The sequence below is a fragment of the Tupaia chinensis genome, unplaced genomic scaffold, assembly GCF_000334495.1.
Source record: "Tupaia chinensis unplaced genomic scaffold, TupChi_1.0 Scaffold141165_1, whole genome shotgun sequence".
NCBI classification, from domain to species: Eukaryota; Metazoa; Chordata; class Mammalia; order Scandentia; family Tupaiidae; genus Tupaia; species Tupaia belangeri.
The window spans coordinates 1,521,011-1,536,733 of NW_006201028.1; the positions used below are offsets into that span (position 1 = coordinate 1,521,011).

At 41.1% G+C, this 15,723-nt stretch overlaps 1 protein-coding gene and 1 pseudogene across 1 annotated transcript in view; both read left to right on the plus strand.

The window, feature by feature from the left end:
- The window catches only part of WEE1 (WEE1 G2 checkpoint kinase), a gene marked incomplete at its 5' end in the record, with an annotated part of 18,417 nt that extends 8,682 nt beyond the window's left edge, over window positions 1-9,735 (plus strand). Inside the window, 5 exon segments of the mRNA XM_006162929.3 lie at window positions 1,786-1,881; window positions 1,986-2,071; window positions 4,203-4,373; window positions 4,472-4,617; window positions 8,707-9,735. Coding sequence (XP_006162991.2) covers window positions 1,786-1,881; window positions 1,986-2,071; window positions 4,203-4,373; window positions 4,472-4,617; window positions 8,707-8,860 — 653 coding nt within the window.
- Window positions 9,736-13,671: 3,936 nt separating this feature from the next.
- On the plus strand, window positions 13,672-14,508 carry LOC102501208 (40S ribosomal protein SA pseudogene; annotated as a pseudogene).
- Window positions 14,509-15,723: the final 1,215 nt, after the last annotated feature.

The window sequence follows — 15,723 nt, forward strand, 5'->3', positions numbered from 1 at the left end:
AAAAGAAGAAATACAGACTTGTCCTGCAAGATATTATTTCTGCTGGATTTGACTGGTTGTTTCCTTGTATCATTTAGCTATTTATATTTAGTTCTTTCTTCCCTGTATTTTCTATAAATTGGAGGTTACAACAAGGGTTATGGGTTTAAATTAAACTTTTTTTGGGGGGGAGGAGGTTTTTGCTATAAGGCACATGCGCTTGCCAGAGAGACAGAAAGCCAGAAATCACCCCCCAGGGGGGATGGCCACCCTACAATCTCTTCTCCATTCTCCCCTCGAGATCTTAGGCATGCACGCACGTGTGCCTAGCATGAGTTTTTAAGCCACTGGGTCCAGGATTTGAACTGTGGTCAACTACATAGGAGTACAGCAACGTAGCCATTACAGCATCTGCTGGTCCTTTAAACATTTTTAGCGTAGGTGTTTTTAAGTTTAATTTAACAAGAGGTTCTTTGGTTGTTTACTCTATGGAAATATGTGTGGGTTTGTCTAAGTTATACAACTTTATTATATGAGTTATCTTCACATTCACCGCTTATGTTATCTTTGTTACAGTATGCTAACGTTTTTTATTCTCAAAAGGAAAACTATTTGGACTAATGATAGTAGATGTGAATTAGTCAGGTTTGGCTATATTCACAGATCTTACTTGAAGTGTCATACAGATACATGTAGAGTAGATTCTTAGATTGCAGAGTACAAATATGGAAAATAAATGTTACATTTTAAAATCTTCAAGTTACAAGTACCACCACAAAGTAGGTTGTCTTATAAGAGTAAAAATGTATAGACATCTCTCAATAAATATGACATTTGTGGGCCAGTAGGTGGTGTGGTGGTTAAAGGTGCTGGACTCTCACATGGCCTACTGTGGTTCAAGTCCTGGACCTGGCAACTTGCTTTTTCACTTTCTCTGTCTCTCTCTCTCTCTCTTGATCTATCACCCTCTAGTTAAATAAAGTTAAATAGTTCTTTAAAAAAATATGACATTTGTAGTAAATTGTTATATATATTGTAACACTTCGTGACACTTAACGTTTTGTCAAAGAATATATAAACGTATATTGTTAAAACAATTAAAATGGGGGTCCAGCAGGTGGCATGGTGGTTAAGGCACTGGAATTCCCACATGGCTAACCACAGTTCAGGTCCCGGACCTGGCGGCTTGCTTTCCTCACTCCCTCTCTTCCCCTCTTTGTCTTTCTCTGGCAAAACTCATGTGAAAAATAATAATCATAATAAATAAATAAGTAATTATTTTAAATTAAGATGGAATTAACTGAAACTTAACATCAATCATGAACTAACTTGAATTGGAAGAAAAAGATGATGTAGGGAATAGTGAATGAGAAAGCCATGTTGGGATGTAGATGCTGTGTGGTCAGTCAGGCTCACTAGCTAAATGATTCATCCCCCCCCCCCCCAGCCTGTGGCATTACATTAACATTTTGCTTTGGCAGTATTACAAATTACTATGTTAATCACCTTTTGTGTTGCCTCTTAAGTTGGTAAAACTGCTAGAGATGAATATGCAAATAAGAAGGGGTCTAATACAGTGGTTTCCAAATGTTCCGGGATCGTGCTAGGCAAGAAAATGGACTGCTAGAACATAGCATCCTGGTTCCCTTCCCTGGGAGACTGTTACTCTCATTGGGTTTGGGATAGAACCTGGAAGTCTGCATTTTCAAAAGTTTTCTTGTGGATTCTGATGTCTGATCTTGTTTGTGATCTGGTTGTACTGTTTATTCGTTGTTAATGTGGCTCACATAGTTAACTGTTTGACAGGTAATATTTTCATATCTCGAACATCAATCCCAAATGCTATCTCTGAAGAAGGAGATGAAGATGACTGGGCGTCCAACAAAGTTATGTTTAAAATAGGTAAGAGAGAACGATAACTAGGTCGTTGTCTTCTAGTAAAGGGAAAGGCTGCTTTGTTCTGTTTTGACTGTAACTCTTGACTGTTTTTTCAATAATACTTCTAGGTGACCTTGGGCATGTAACAAGGATCTCCAGTCCACAAGTGGAAGAGGGCGATAGCCGTTTCCTTGCAAATGAAGTTTTACAGGAGGTGACTTTTCCTTTAATAATACTGCTTGCTTTGTGACACTTACTAGTCGATCAGAGAACACACTCAGCCAGCTGCAGTGGTGGAGCACTGGCACAGCTCTCTAATCTGGAGGCCAGATGAGAACCTGGTTCCTAAGCATTCACAGGCATCTGCGATCCTGGCTGGCTGTGAGGGTGGGGGCTCTGTTGGGGGAGAGATAAAGTGTGATGCCCTGTCGAGGGTGATTGGGTGTTGGGGGCGAGGATAAAGTGTGATGCCCTGTCGAGGGTGATTGTCTTTTTCTTTCTCTATGACTCTTTCATGAAGAAATAAACCTAGATTTTTTTCTTAAAGTTTATAGCCAGTAGACTAGAAATACAAAGTAGAAAGTCTTAAACCATCACTAGCAGAAGTCAGTGAACGTTGGGGCTGGCATGGTGGATAAGGCACTGGACTCCCACATAGCCAACTATGGTTTGAGTCCCAGGCTAGTTTCCTTACTTTCTCTTTCTCTCTCTCATGAATTAAAATAATAATAAGTAAAATTAAATAAATTATTTTTTGAAATAGGGTTATGAATTTATCCTATTATCCTTATTAATTTATATCAATGACTTAGGCTTTCTGTACTCCTAAGTATACTTGATAGTCAAGGATCAGAAGGGTAATAGATACACAAACTACCACCAAATACCACTGGGAAATGGATTACAAACAGAAATATTTTTATTCTTGAAACTCTTGGCTACATCAATGCTTCACACATGATGTCAGTTAAAAGAAAAGTGTCATGCTGACTTCCGTGGGCATGCTGACAAAATACAAAAGATTAGTGCAAAATTAGTACACGTGGCCCAGCAAGAGCCATTGAATTGAGTCCCCTCCCTTCCCCTCCCCTCCTCCTCCCCGCCCATCTCCTCCCTTCTCTATCTCTGTCTCTATCTCTCACTCTGTTCCTTTCTGGTCAAATTAAAACAAATAAAATACATAAATTAAATAAAATTAAATAAAATAATTCTTAAAGAAGAAAATTGTCATTTCCAAGAGTATTTACTATATAAATATTCTTATGAAATACAAAGTGAGAACAATGTAACTGTTACAGATACATGTTTACTAATAAGAGAATAACTAAGTAACTTAGCACACATAGTTTCAAGGAGGAAGAGACAGAAAATACTTCTTTTTTTCATTGATTTATTATTTATTTTAAAGTTTTTTTTTTTTTCTAAGAGAAACAAATAGATAAGAACCTCCAACAGCCTTCACTGCAGCCCATCCCTAGTCAAAGCCAGTCTGCAGTTCTGGCATGTACCAGGAGGCCTAGGATGTGAACTGAGGACCTTTCCCACTAATTGTTTTACCACAGAGCCACCACCTGCCCCTATTGTTATATTTAATCGACAAGTAATAATTATATATACTATCAGATATGCAGTGATTTTTTTTTTTCAATACCACACGTACAATGTGTAATGATTAAAACAGGGTAATTAGCTGTCACCTCAAACACCAATGATTACTTTTGTGTTGAGAACACAAAATTCTCTTTTAATAAGAGTTTATTTAATTTTATTTATTCTTTTTTTTTTTTTTTTTTTTTTAATTTGACCAGAGAGAGAAAGTGAGAAACCAAGCCACCAGGTCCAGGACTCAAACCATGGTTGGCCATGTGGGAGTGTCCAGCGCCTTAATCACCAAGCCACCTGCTGGTCCCCTTTTGGTAAGAGTTTTGAATGAAAATAGAAGTAGAGCACTATAAAGTGTAGTTACGTGATCCTGCTGCTCTTTATGGCTTTCTGCTTTCTTCCACGTACACATGTGCACACTTGGTTGGTGTGCTTGTGCAGAGTGGTTTGTGTTTGATGTGAGTTCCTAGAGGGATAGGCAGGGATAGGCGTTTCGTCTTGGGCTACTGATAAAGCCTTTACTTTTAAATACATTTTAACCCCCCCCCTCAGTATATATGACTTTATAATTTTGAAAAGTAAAGAAAGCTTTCCAAATTTAGCAGCATGTTTTCTGAATAGGTCTTAAACTTAGATGTGGCATTGCAGTTCTAGCTTAGTCACCTAAATCATCATTGATGCATAATCTATTTTATTTTGACCATCTTTCCGTTCTCTTATGTTGTTCTTTTTAAATTTTACAGAACTATACCCACCTGCCAAAGGCAGATATATTTGCCCTTGCCCTCACGGTGGTCTGTGCTGCTGGTGCTGAACCTCTTCCCAGAAATGGAGACCAATGGCACGAAATCAGACAGGGTAGATTACCTCGGATCCCACAAGTGCTTTCTCAAGAATTTACAGAGTTGCTGAAAGTAAGTATTTTGTAGATGAAGCATTTTGACGCAGTTCAATATTTTATTAAATTATGTCTTTATCTTAATTTTACTTTTCTTCCCTCTTCCCCTTCAAGGTTATGATTCATCCAGATCCAGAGAGAAGACCTTCAGCAACGGCACTGGTAAAGCATTCAGTATTGCTGTCTGCTTCTAGAAAGAGTGCTGAACAATTACGAATAGAATTGAATGCTGAAAAGTTTAAAAATTCACTTTTGCAGAAGTAAGTGAGAGTTTTTTTTTCTTTTTCTCATTTTCATTAATTCTCCAATTTTTTGAAGTTGATTATTTTTTCCACGAGAGAGAGGAAGATACAGAGATATAGGCACTGCCAACATGGTCTTCCACCCCCAGTCTTAGCTGGCCTGGATCAGTGTGTGTGTGTGTGTGTGTGTGTGTGTGTGTGTGTATATAGACACGTACCTGGTGAGCTCCAGGGAGTCCCAGGATGTGAACCTAGAGCCTTTCTTGTGTGAGTCCAGTTTTGTTACCACTGTGTCTTTGGGGCATAATTCTGAAATTAAAAAAATATATATATATTTATTTTAAATTTTATTTATTATCATTATTCTTCAGTTTTGACCAGATAGAGCCAGAGAGAAATGGAGAGTGTGAAAGCAAGCCCAAGGTCCAGAACTTGAACCATGGTTGGCTATGTGGGAGTTCTGCACCTCAACCACCATGCCACCTACTCGCCCCATACTTCTCAAATTTAATGAGTCATGTTCAGTCTCTGTTAAAAGACATAATTTGATATGTTGCTATGCAGTTTGGGATCTTCTACTTTACATTCGTTTTTAACTTAGTAAATTTGTGTTATTTCTAAACCTTGAAATTACTAACCTTAAAAATGTTAAAAACGGGGGGGGGGGGGCAGCAGGTGGCATCCTGGTTAAAGGGGATGGATTCCCACATGGCCAACCATGGTTCGAGTCCCAGACCTGGTGTCTTGCTTTCTGGCTTTCCATTTCTCTCTCTCTTTCTGTCTGGTCAAATTAAAAAGTAATAATAACATGGAATTAAATAAAGAAATACTTTTAAATATTAAAAACTTCGTGTGATGGCATGCTGCAGCTGTAATCCTGGAGACCTGGGGAGATGTAGGCAAGAGGATCATGAGCTCGGGGCTGGCCTAGACAACCCTGTTTGGAAAACAAACAAAAACCAGGGCCATACATTATTCTTCAGTTGCTGTACAGTGGAAGCTGGATCCTACATGGCTAACCAAGGCTTGAGTCCAGGTCCTGGTGACTTGAAAAGCATGTAGCACATGTATACTCGAGATTCTGACTAGTTGGAAATCTGAGGACAAAATATTGTGGCGTGACCAGGCCCTGCTGGGAGTGTTCTGTCTGCCTCTCATTAGTGCTCATACATCATCTGGCATTTAATGGTGGCATATGGATGTTGTCCAAGCTTGGAAGCTGAGGCAGAAGGACTAGGCTGTGGTCAGAAGCTGTCTTTAAAAAAAAAAAAAAAAAAAAGAGTAGTATACGCTGGGGCCAGCAGGTGACACGGTGTTTAAGGACTGGACTCTCACATGGCTCACCATGATTTTTTTTTTTTAGAGGGTTTTTTTTTTTTTTTTTTTCTCTTTAGGGCTTTTGCGCCCCCCAACAACACAGGAGACATAGAGACAGAAAGCGAGAAATCACCCCCCAGGGGGGATGGTCACACCGCAATCCCTTCTCCTCCATTCTCCTCCTGGGATCTTGGGCACGCACGCACATGCGCCCGGCGTGAGTTTTAAGCCACCGGGGTCCGGGACGCGAACCGCGGTCGACTACGTGGGAGTCCAGCGACATAGCCATTACGCTAACTGCTGGTTTCCACCATGATTTGAGTTCTGGACCTGGCAGCTTACTTTCTCTCTGGTGAGTGCATGTGCCCTATAGCAAATTAAAAGTAATAATAATAAAATTAAATAAATGATTCTTAAAAAAAAAAGACCAGCATATTTTTCCAAGTATAGCCCCCAAGGAAACAAAAAAATGTTTACTTTGCAACATTCTATTCTACTTATTGAATTAGTGGTAGGTAGGTTAGTGGATGATCCTCATATTTGCCCTGAATTGACTTGATATTTTTGGAGAGCTAATTGCAGTGATAAAAGTTTTCTCGAAAAGGGAGAAATACTGGAGAGTACTAAGTAACCATAGATCACAGTACTAATTCTATTGATTTGTTGCTACTATTTTGATTCTAACCTAATGAAGCTGACTTAAAGGTTTATGTGGGTCTGCCCCATAGTGTAGTGGTAAAGGGAACTGGATCACGTATGACCAACTGTAGTTCAAATCATGGCCCTGGAGACTCATAAAACATGACAGGTGCTTGCGTGCCCAAAATTCTAACAGAACAGAAAAATAAAATGGAGAAGAGATCATGTGTGTAGCTACACCTCAGTGAGACAGTGCTTTCTCCTCTCATCTGTGTCTCTTGAGAGCACATGCCTTCTGGCAATTTAAAAAAACAAAACAAAGCATGACATTTAAAAAAATGTTCGGGGGGGGGGGCAGCATGTGGCATGGTGGTTGGGACGCTGGATTCCTACCCACATGGCCGATGGCAGTGTGAGCCCTAGACCTGGCAGCTTGAAAATCATGCTGGGCGTATTGTGTACACATGCCCAAAATTCCAAGAAGAGAATGGAGAAGGGATTGCATTCCCCTAGGGAGCGACTTCTCACTTGTCTTCTCTCCCAGACAATCATACGTACCTTGTGGCAAAGAAAAACCTTGGAAAAAAAAAAGTTTTATGTTTAATATTAAGATTTAATGTTTAAATTATAAATTTTATATTAAATATTAAGAGCTTTGGGGCCAGCAGTGGCATAGTGGTTGGGGCTCTGGACGTGTCCTATAGCAAAAACATCGAAAGATATGATAATAGTAAATAAAATTAAATTTTAAAAAAATAATAAAAGGCTTATTTGCTACTAATTTTGTATCCATCACAACTCATATTAAGTGGAAAGGAAAATGTTTTTTTCATCATTGTTCTGTAAAGAAAGATTCACAATGTCGGGACCAGTGGGTGGCATGGTGGTTAAGGTGCTGGATGCTCCCACATGGCTGACCACGGTTCAAATCCTGGACCTGGTGGCTTGCTTTCTCACCCTCTGTGTGTGTGTGTTTGTGTGTGTGTGTCTCTGGTCTAAAGAAAAATGAATGAATGAATAAATAAAGTTAAATAAATAATTAAAACTAACAAAATGTTTTTAAAAAAAAAGATTCACAATGTGGGACCGACCAGCAGGGTAATGATTCCATTTCAAGGCTCCCACAGAGTTGACCTGGTTTGAGTCCCAGATCTGGCGTCTTAAAACTCAAATCAAGGGGAGCCAGCAGTTAGCGTAATGGCTATGTTGCTGGACTCCCATGTAATCGACCATGGTTCGCGTCCCGGACCCGGTAGCTTAAACTCACTCTGGGCGCGTGTGCGTGCATGCCCAAGATCCCGAGAGGAGAATGTAGGAGAAGGAATTGCAGCGTGACCATCCCTCCTGGGGGGTGATTTCTCGCTTTCTGTCTCTTATGTCTCTGGCAAGGTCACGCGCCATATAGCGAAAAAAAACCCTAAAAAAAAAAAAAAACTCAGGGAGACTAGCAGTTGGCGCAGTGGCTATGTTACTGGACTCCCCTGTAGCCATCCGCGGTTTGAGTCCCAAACCGGTGGCTTAAACTCACACCAGGTGCATGTGCATGCATGCCCAAGATCCTGAGAGGAGAATGGAGGAGAAGGGATTGCGGCGTGGTCATCTCCCCTGGGGGGTGATTTCTTGCTTTCCGTCTCTGTCTTTCTGGTGAGCGCATGCGCCCTTATAGCAAAAACCTCTCCAAAACAAAAAACAAAAACAAAAACTCGGGACATGTGTGCAAAAAATCCTGAGGAGAATGAAAGAGAAGGAATTGTGGCATGGCCATCCCCCAGGGAGTGATTTCTTGCTCGCTTCTCTCTGTCTCTGTTTCTGGTGAGTACATGCATCCTATAGCAAAAATCTCTCTCAAAAAGATAGAAAGATTTACAATATAAATTTGAAGTTTTATTTGAAATGATATTTTTAAGACTTAAAGTTGTTACTAGCATAATTATTGTGTCCAAGTAGGTGCATTATTTTACTTCTAATCATTTCTCAGATCTCTTGGAGTAGAAGTCCATATTTTTCCTCTTTGCAGCTGTATCTTAGAATAATGATGGCATGTGCATATATGTCCCGTTGATAATAAGAGTTTGTGGTTGGCCTCTTGGATGTCTTCCTAGGATTAATGCAGTAGATGGAAAGTCTTGTTTCCTATGTTTATGTTCATAGAGAGCTGAAGAAAGCCCAGATGGCGAAAGCTGCAGCTGAGGAAAGAGCACTCTTCACTGACCGGATGGCCACCAGGTCCACCACCCAGAGTAACAGAACGTCTCGGCTTATTGGAAAGAAAATGAAACGCTCTGTCAGCCTTACTATATACTGAACTACCATTCCCACATCCCCCAAAAAACTGTGACAAGAGGAAGCTAGGTTGAAATCACTGCTAGACTCCAGTTTGCAATTACTTCCTCTATTGGTGTCAGTAGCTTTACTGAAATGCCTTTTAGGACTTTGATTTGTGAATTACAGTCGAAAGCTGTATCTTGACCATTGCTGTGTCACACTTTCATCTAATCTGACAGCCTGTCCTTTGCAGGTTGTCAGTCACTGTTACACCGGCCTTCCCAGGGTTAACCACTGCGGTGGTGTGCTGCTTACAGTTTGCTGTTGCATCGTAATAAAAGGTCTTTCCCTGTAGTGACCTGTAAAAAGGACTCAAGGGCTTTATTACAAACATACTCTCCCTTCGCAAAAGGAAATGCTAAGAGACTCAGTACTACTCAGCCTTTAGTGTACCTGTGTGTCAGTCTTAATTTCTCTCTTTTTTAAATTGTGAATTATACTTGTATATCCAACTGGGAGCACTTTGTAGGCATTGCCTGAACCATGGAATGATAATTCTGTGGAAGTATTGCCTTGTGAATTTGCTGCTATTTTAGTTTTTTGTCTTGGCTGTAAAATTGTAGCATTAAACAATCATTGTTGTTAATAGGCTTTCCTTTGAAACAATTATGTGAAATAAGTAGCTGCTCTTGATGAAAAGCAGCTATCTGCCTTTTTTTCTTTGAACTTTGAAGCTAGTGCATTGAGAAATGCACCTTGTCCCCTTTTTGGAACGCTGTATTAATGTAGTATAATTATTACTGGTTTTGTAATTTTTTTCTGATAATGTCCTTCCCTTACTCTTTTTTAAAATGTTTCTTCTCTCCTCCCAAGTTTTGTACTTGATTGTATTATTAGTCTGTTTTTAAATGTTTTGCCCAGTTGCTCTTTGATATTTGTGTATATATACTGATTTTGGTGATACTGTACATAGCTGTTTAAAATGCCAGAATGACTTCTGACTATTCCAAGTTTTTTCACGAAATATGTTTTATCTGTGATTAGTCATTTGACTAATAATAGCTAACAGATTTCATGATAGCAACAAAAAAATAGAATTTATCTTTTGTTCATGTTCTCATTAATTTTGGTTTAAAATAAGTTTGCACTTGTCCGTTTGACTTGTGTTTTATTAACATTGGTTGGCATATTAAAAGTCACTCTGAGCTTACCCTATTGTCTTAAATCTTTGTGATACCTGTTTTATCTCAATTTTACTACACTGTAAGATGTAGAGTATAATGTATATAAAGCATAAAAAGTAGAGGGCACATTTTTGATAAAAAAATGAAACTTACTATTTAATGATGGGCTTTATTTAGTCCATATGACTTACATATCAGGATTCAAGAGAAATTGAGCCATCAACTTTGTTTTTCGTCATAATTTATTTTTAGAAAGTTTTGCTATAGGGAGCATGCACTTGCCAGAGAGACACAGAAAGTGAGAAATCAGCCCCAGGGGAGGTGGCCACATCATAATCCCTTCTCCATTCTCCTCTTGGGACTTTGGGCACACAAGTGCACACACATGGCGTGAGTTTCAAGCCTTTGGGACTCATACTGGTCAGCCACATGGGAGTCCAGTGCCTCAACCATTACACCACCTGCTGGCCCTTTGTCATATTTCGATATCACATTGCATGGTAGGCTTCTAACTTGCCAGAAATGTGGCATAATGCAATTTAAAATCGTTTCAGATTATTGGGACCAGCAGGAGGTGTGGGTAAAGGCACTGGACGTTCCCACATGGACGACTGCAGTTTTGAGTCCTGGACTTAGTAACTTGCTTTCTCACTTTCCCTCCCTTTCTCTGGTCAAATAAGTAAATAAATGAATAAATAAAAAATAATTCTTCAAAAAGTTTCAGATTATTAAGTGAGTATAGCAGACAGAGACAGACAGAAAGCGAGAAATCTGCTATACTCAATAATCTGAAACTCTGTCTGATGAGTGCACGCACCCTATAGCAAAAACCTCTGAAAAAAAAGAAAGCTGTCAGGTCTGGGACTCAACTGTAGTCAGCTATGTGGGAGTCCAGCACCCAAACCACCATGCCATAGAAGAGAACTCTAAAGTGAGCTTGACTCATTAAGCTAGGCTGTGTTTCAAGGACTGGGAGCAAACCAGTGATAAACAGCTAATTCTCTGACATCTTTTTCTTTCTTTTTGGAGAGGTTTTTGCTATAGGGCGCGTGCGCTAGCCAGAGAGAGAGAGACAGAAAGTGAGAAATCACCCCCCCAGGGGTGATGGCCACGCCCCAATCCTTCCTCCTCCACTCTCCTCTCTGGATCTCGGGCAAGCATGCACATGCGCCCGGTGTGAGTTTTAAGTCACCGGGTCTGGGACACGAAACGCGGTCGACTATATGGGAGTCCAGCGACATAGCCATTACGCTAACTGCTGGTCCCTCCTATCATCAGGCTCTAGATAGGCCTTTTTCTACTACAGATACTTAATAAGCATGATTATTTTTAGTCAATGGCATCAAAGAGTAAGAGGAACTGGTGCAGAGGGATAAGTTAGATGCAGAAGCTGGTAGATATAAATGACAGAAAACGTAAAAAGCTGCACTGGACTGGATCAGGTAACATGTTTCAGCAGCCACTGAGGACAAAGCTAGAAAGTAGTAGTTGTGGACATTCGAAGTCATGAAGGTGCATTTTTCTGGCTCACTAGCTTCAAAGAAAAAAATCCAGCTATTACAAAGATTGTGGTAGATTTTTTACATACTGAATATTAGATTCAGAAGGGAAAAAAAAAAAAACCAAAAAACTGGTGGTAGTGAAAGAGGGAAGGCCAGAAAGCAAGCGGCCAGATCTGGTACTCAAACCATGGTCAGCCATGTGGGAATCCAGCGCCTTAAGCACTACGCCACTTGCTGGCACCCAAAGGGGAAACTTTAATTTTTTTTTTTTAATTTAGCTTTATTTTAATTTGATCAGAGAGGGTCAGAGCAAGAGAACAAAAGAGAGGGAAGTGAGAAAGCAAGCCACCACACTCTGAACTGTGGTTGGCCATGTGAGAGTCCAGTGCCCCTGACCACCATGACACCTACCAAGCCCATGAAATTGTTTTGTTTTTGTTTTTGAGGTAATTTGCTATAGGGTGCGTGCACTTGCCAGAGAGACAGCTAGAAATCATCCCCCAGGGGGATGACCATGCCACAATCCCTTCTCTATTTTCTTGGGCTTGCACACGCACCAACATGGGGTGAGTTTTAAGCCCCCTAATTCAAAATGCAGGTGGGTACTTGAAAGCCAGCTGGGGGTGGGGGGAGGGAATGCAGTGGACTACGTGGGAGTCCAGCGACATAACCATTACGCCATCTGCTGGTCCTCCAAAGAGGAAATTCTTAAGCAGGCTGATACGGGAGCTGGGCTCATACTCAAGACATTTTTGTTGACAATCTTCTGTGCCAGAAGTCAGTTAGAAACAGTCTGCCCACTGCCACTCACGATAAAATACAGGGCAGCTATGTAAATATATGACAATGGAACAGGGTGAATGCTATGTTGGAGGGATTGTTCAAGATACAGGGATGGTTCAAAAGGCCATACGTGTCTTGGGAAGACACTGGTAATAGATTGGAGAATGGATCCAGGGAAATGATTCAGACTGGTTTCAAGTCATTGTAGCAAAAAGCAGGTAAGAAAAAGGAGGACCTGAAAGAAGGACCCTGCATTCCTATCTTGTTGAATAGAAAAAAGAGGATGGGAATTTTCATCAGATGCAACACTGCACTCCAAATGGTTATTTTTATAATAACTTGTTGGCATCAGGTTGGGAGCCGGAGCTATAAGTGCTAATACCGAAGAACTGAATTTTCCAGAAAACTTAACTAAAACAGAAGTCTGTTACTATCTGAGAGAGGTATTAATTATTATTTTTTATATTACTAATAAAAAATGTGTTTTTTGGAAAGGTGACTTTGGTAAGGAAGACCTTTTTTTTAAAGAATTATTTTATTTAACTTTATTTATTTATTTATTTATTTAAATTTGACCAGAGAGGGACAGAGTGAGAGGGAGAGAAAGAGAGAGGAAAAGTGAGAAAGCAAGCCACCAGGTCCGGGACTCGAACTGCTGTCCACCATGTGGGAGTCCAGCACTCTTAACCACCATGCCACCTGCCAGTCCCAGTAAGGAAGAAATTTTAAAATTCCAAATATACAACTGGGCAGGAGGAATCACATATTACAATTGACTGCAAATTTAAACCGTTGCCTTAACTCTATGCTGCCAAGCATCCAAGAGCAATCCCTTCGCCTCCATTCTCCTCTCAGGGTTTTGGGAACATAATGCGGCCGGCTGAGTTTTAAGCTGCTGGATCTGGGAGCAGTAGCACCCTTTAACTAACAAACTAACATCTGAAGAGCTAATTCTCAAGCTTTGATTTTCACCTCATTTTGTTGCATAGATCAAGAAATGATGGCATTTTGGGATCAGCAGATAGTGTAATGGCTATGTCCCTGGACTCTCATGTAGTCGACTGCAGTTTGAGTCCTGGACTTGGTGACTTAAAACTCATGCCAGGTGCATGTGCGTGCGTGTCCAAGATCCTGAGAGGAGAATGGAAGAAGAGATTGTTGTGTGGCCATCCCCCCTGGGGGATGATTTCTTGCTTTCTGTCTCTGTCTTTCTGGTGAGCACACACACCCTGTAGCAAAAACCTCTCAAAAAAAAACAACAGAAAACTTTCTGTGCTACCCGCTCAAGGGTTCATAGGTGTTGTTCTGGGTTGCCGTCGTAACTTAAAGGGAAACTTTCACGATGTCCGGCGCCCTTGATGTCCTGCAGATGAAGTAGGAGGATGTCCTCAAGTTCCTTGCCGCAGGAACCCACCCACTTAGGTGGCACCAACCTTGACTTCCAAGTGGAGCAGTACATCTACAAGAGGCAAAGTGACGGCATCTCCATCGTACATCTGAAGAGGACCTGGGAGAAGCTTCTGCTGGCAGCTCGTCCACTGTTGCCACTGAAAACCCTGCCGACGTCTGTGTCAGATCTTCCAGGAACACTGGGCAGAAGGCTGTGCTGAAGTTTGCTGCTGCCACTGGAGCCACTCCTATTGCTGGTCGCTTCACTCCTGGAACCTTCACTAACCAGATCCAGGCAGCCTTCAGGGAGCCGCATCTTCTGGTGTTGACTGATCCCAAGGCCGACCCGCCTCTCCCAGAGGCATCTTATGTTAATCTATTTGTCAGCTCTGTGCCACACAGCTCCTCCTCTGTGCTGTGTAGACATTGCCATCCCATGGAACAACATGGGAACTTGCTTGGTGGGTCTGATGTGTTGGAAGCTGGCAGGGGAAGTGCTGCACATGCGTGGCACCATCTCCTGTGAACACCCGTGGGAGGTCATGCCTGATCTCTACAATCCTGAAGAGATTGAAAAGGAGGAGCAGGTTGCAGCTGAAAAGGCTGTGACCAAGGAGGAATTTCAGGGTGAATGGACAGCTCCCGCTCCTGAGTTTACTGCTACTCAGTCTGAGGTCACAGACTGGCCTGAAGGTGTGCAGGTGTCCTCCGTGCCCATCCAGCAGTTCCCTGCTGAAGACTGGAGTGCTCAGCCTGCCACCGAAGACTGGTCTTCAGCCCCCACTGCTCAGGCCACTGAACGGGTGGGAACAACCACTGAGTGGTCTTGAGTCTGCTCTTCATAGACTCTTACAAAAAGTGGAAATAAGGAAAGATAACGAAAATAAACAACAGTTTATAAAAAAAAAAAAAGAAAAGAAAAGGAACAATGGCTTTTTAAAAGTTCACAACAGCTGGACATAGGTAATGCTTCAGGCTGTCCCCCAGTTCTTAGCAGCTGCATCCTAATACCGGAGTAGTTCTTCCTCCCCAGTCCTTCTCCATCAAGTATCTCATGGACTTTAGCCAACAGATGCAGTAAGTTGTTGCATCCTTAATTTTTATTAGTGAAATTTTCTTTCTTCTTTCTCTTTCTTCCTTCTTTCTGTCCTTTTCTTTCTTTTCCCTCCCTCCCTCCCTTCCTTCTTTCCTTCCTTCCTTCCTTCCTTCCTTCCTTCCTTCCTTCCTTCTTTCACTCTCTCTCTCTTTCTCTTTCTTTTTTCTTCTTTCTTTCTTCCTTTCCAGTCATTCACTGTCCATCAATCCAGTATACAAAATGAGATTTTTCCATCCAGAATACATTGTATATTGGCTCAATCAAGGATATTACCATAAATGTTATCATCAACAAATAGTGTTATATTTTTTGTTTCTTATATATTTTGCTTCCCCCCCATTCCCTACTTCTCACTTTCTGCCAACTCCTCCCCCTTCCCACATTTTCTGATATGTACAGTTGTTTTCCATGGCTTTTATTCCTCCTACATTTTATTGATTCACTAAAGATCTTAATTTAAAGACTTTCAATAGCAAGCACAGCTAATATATACAGCTAATATATACATATTTATGAACGCATGTCTGCCTTTAGGCATAAACCTCAGTGAATAAAGTGAACATACTATTAAGCAGCACCTCTCTGGGGCTATATAGCTTACTGCAGTCATTACATAGGTATTAATAGGTGTTTCTTAATATATTTTTTTAATTTAAAAAAAGTTTTAGTTTTAATAGATCAAAATAAAAAAATGTTAAGAGAAATTTGCTTAAAACTTTTAGCCAGGGAACCAGCAGTTAGCGTAATGGCTATGTCGCTGGACTCCCACATAGTCGACCGCGGTTCGCGTCCCGGACCCGGTGGCTTAAAACTCACACCGGGCACGTGTGCGTGCGTGCCCAAGATCCCAGAGGAGAATGGAGGAGAAGGGATTGCGGCGTGACCATCCCCCCTGGGGGGTGATTTCTCGCTTTCTGTCTCTATGTCTCTCTCTGTCTGTCTGGCAAGC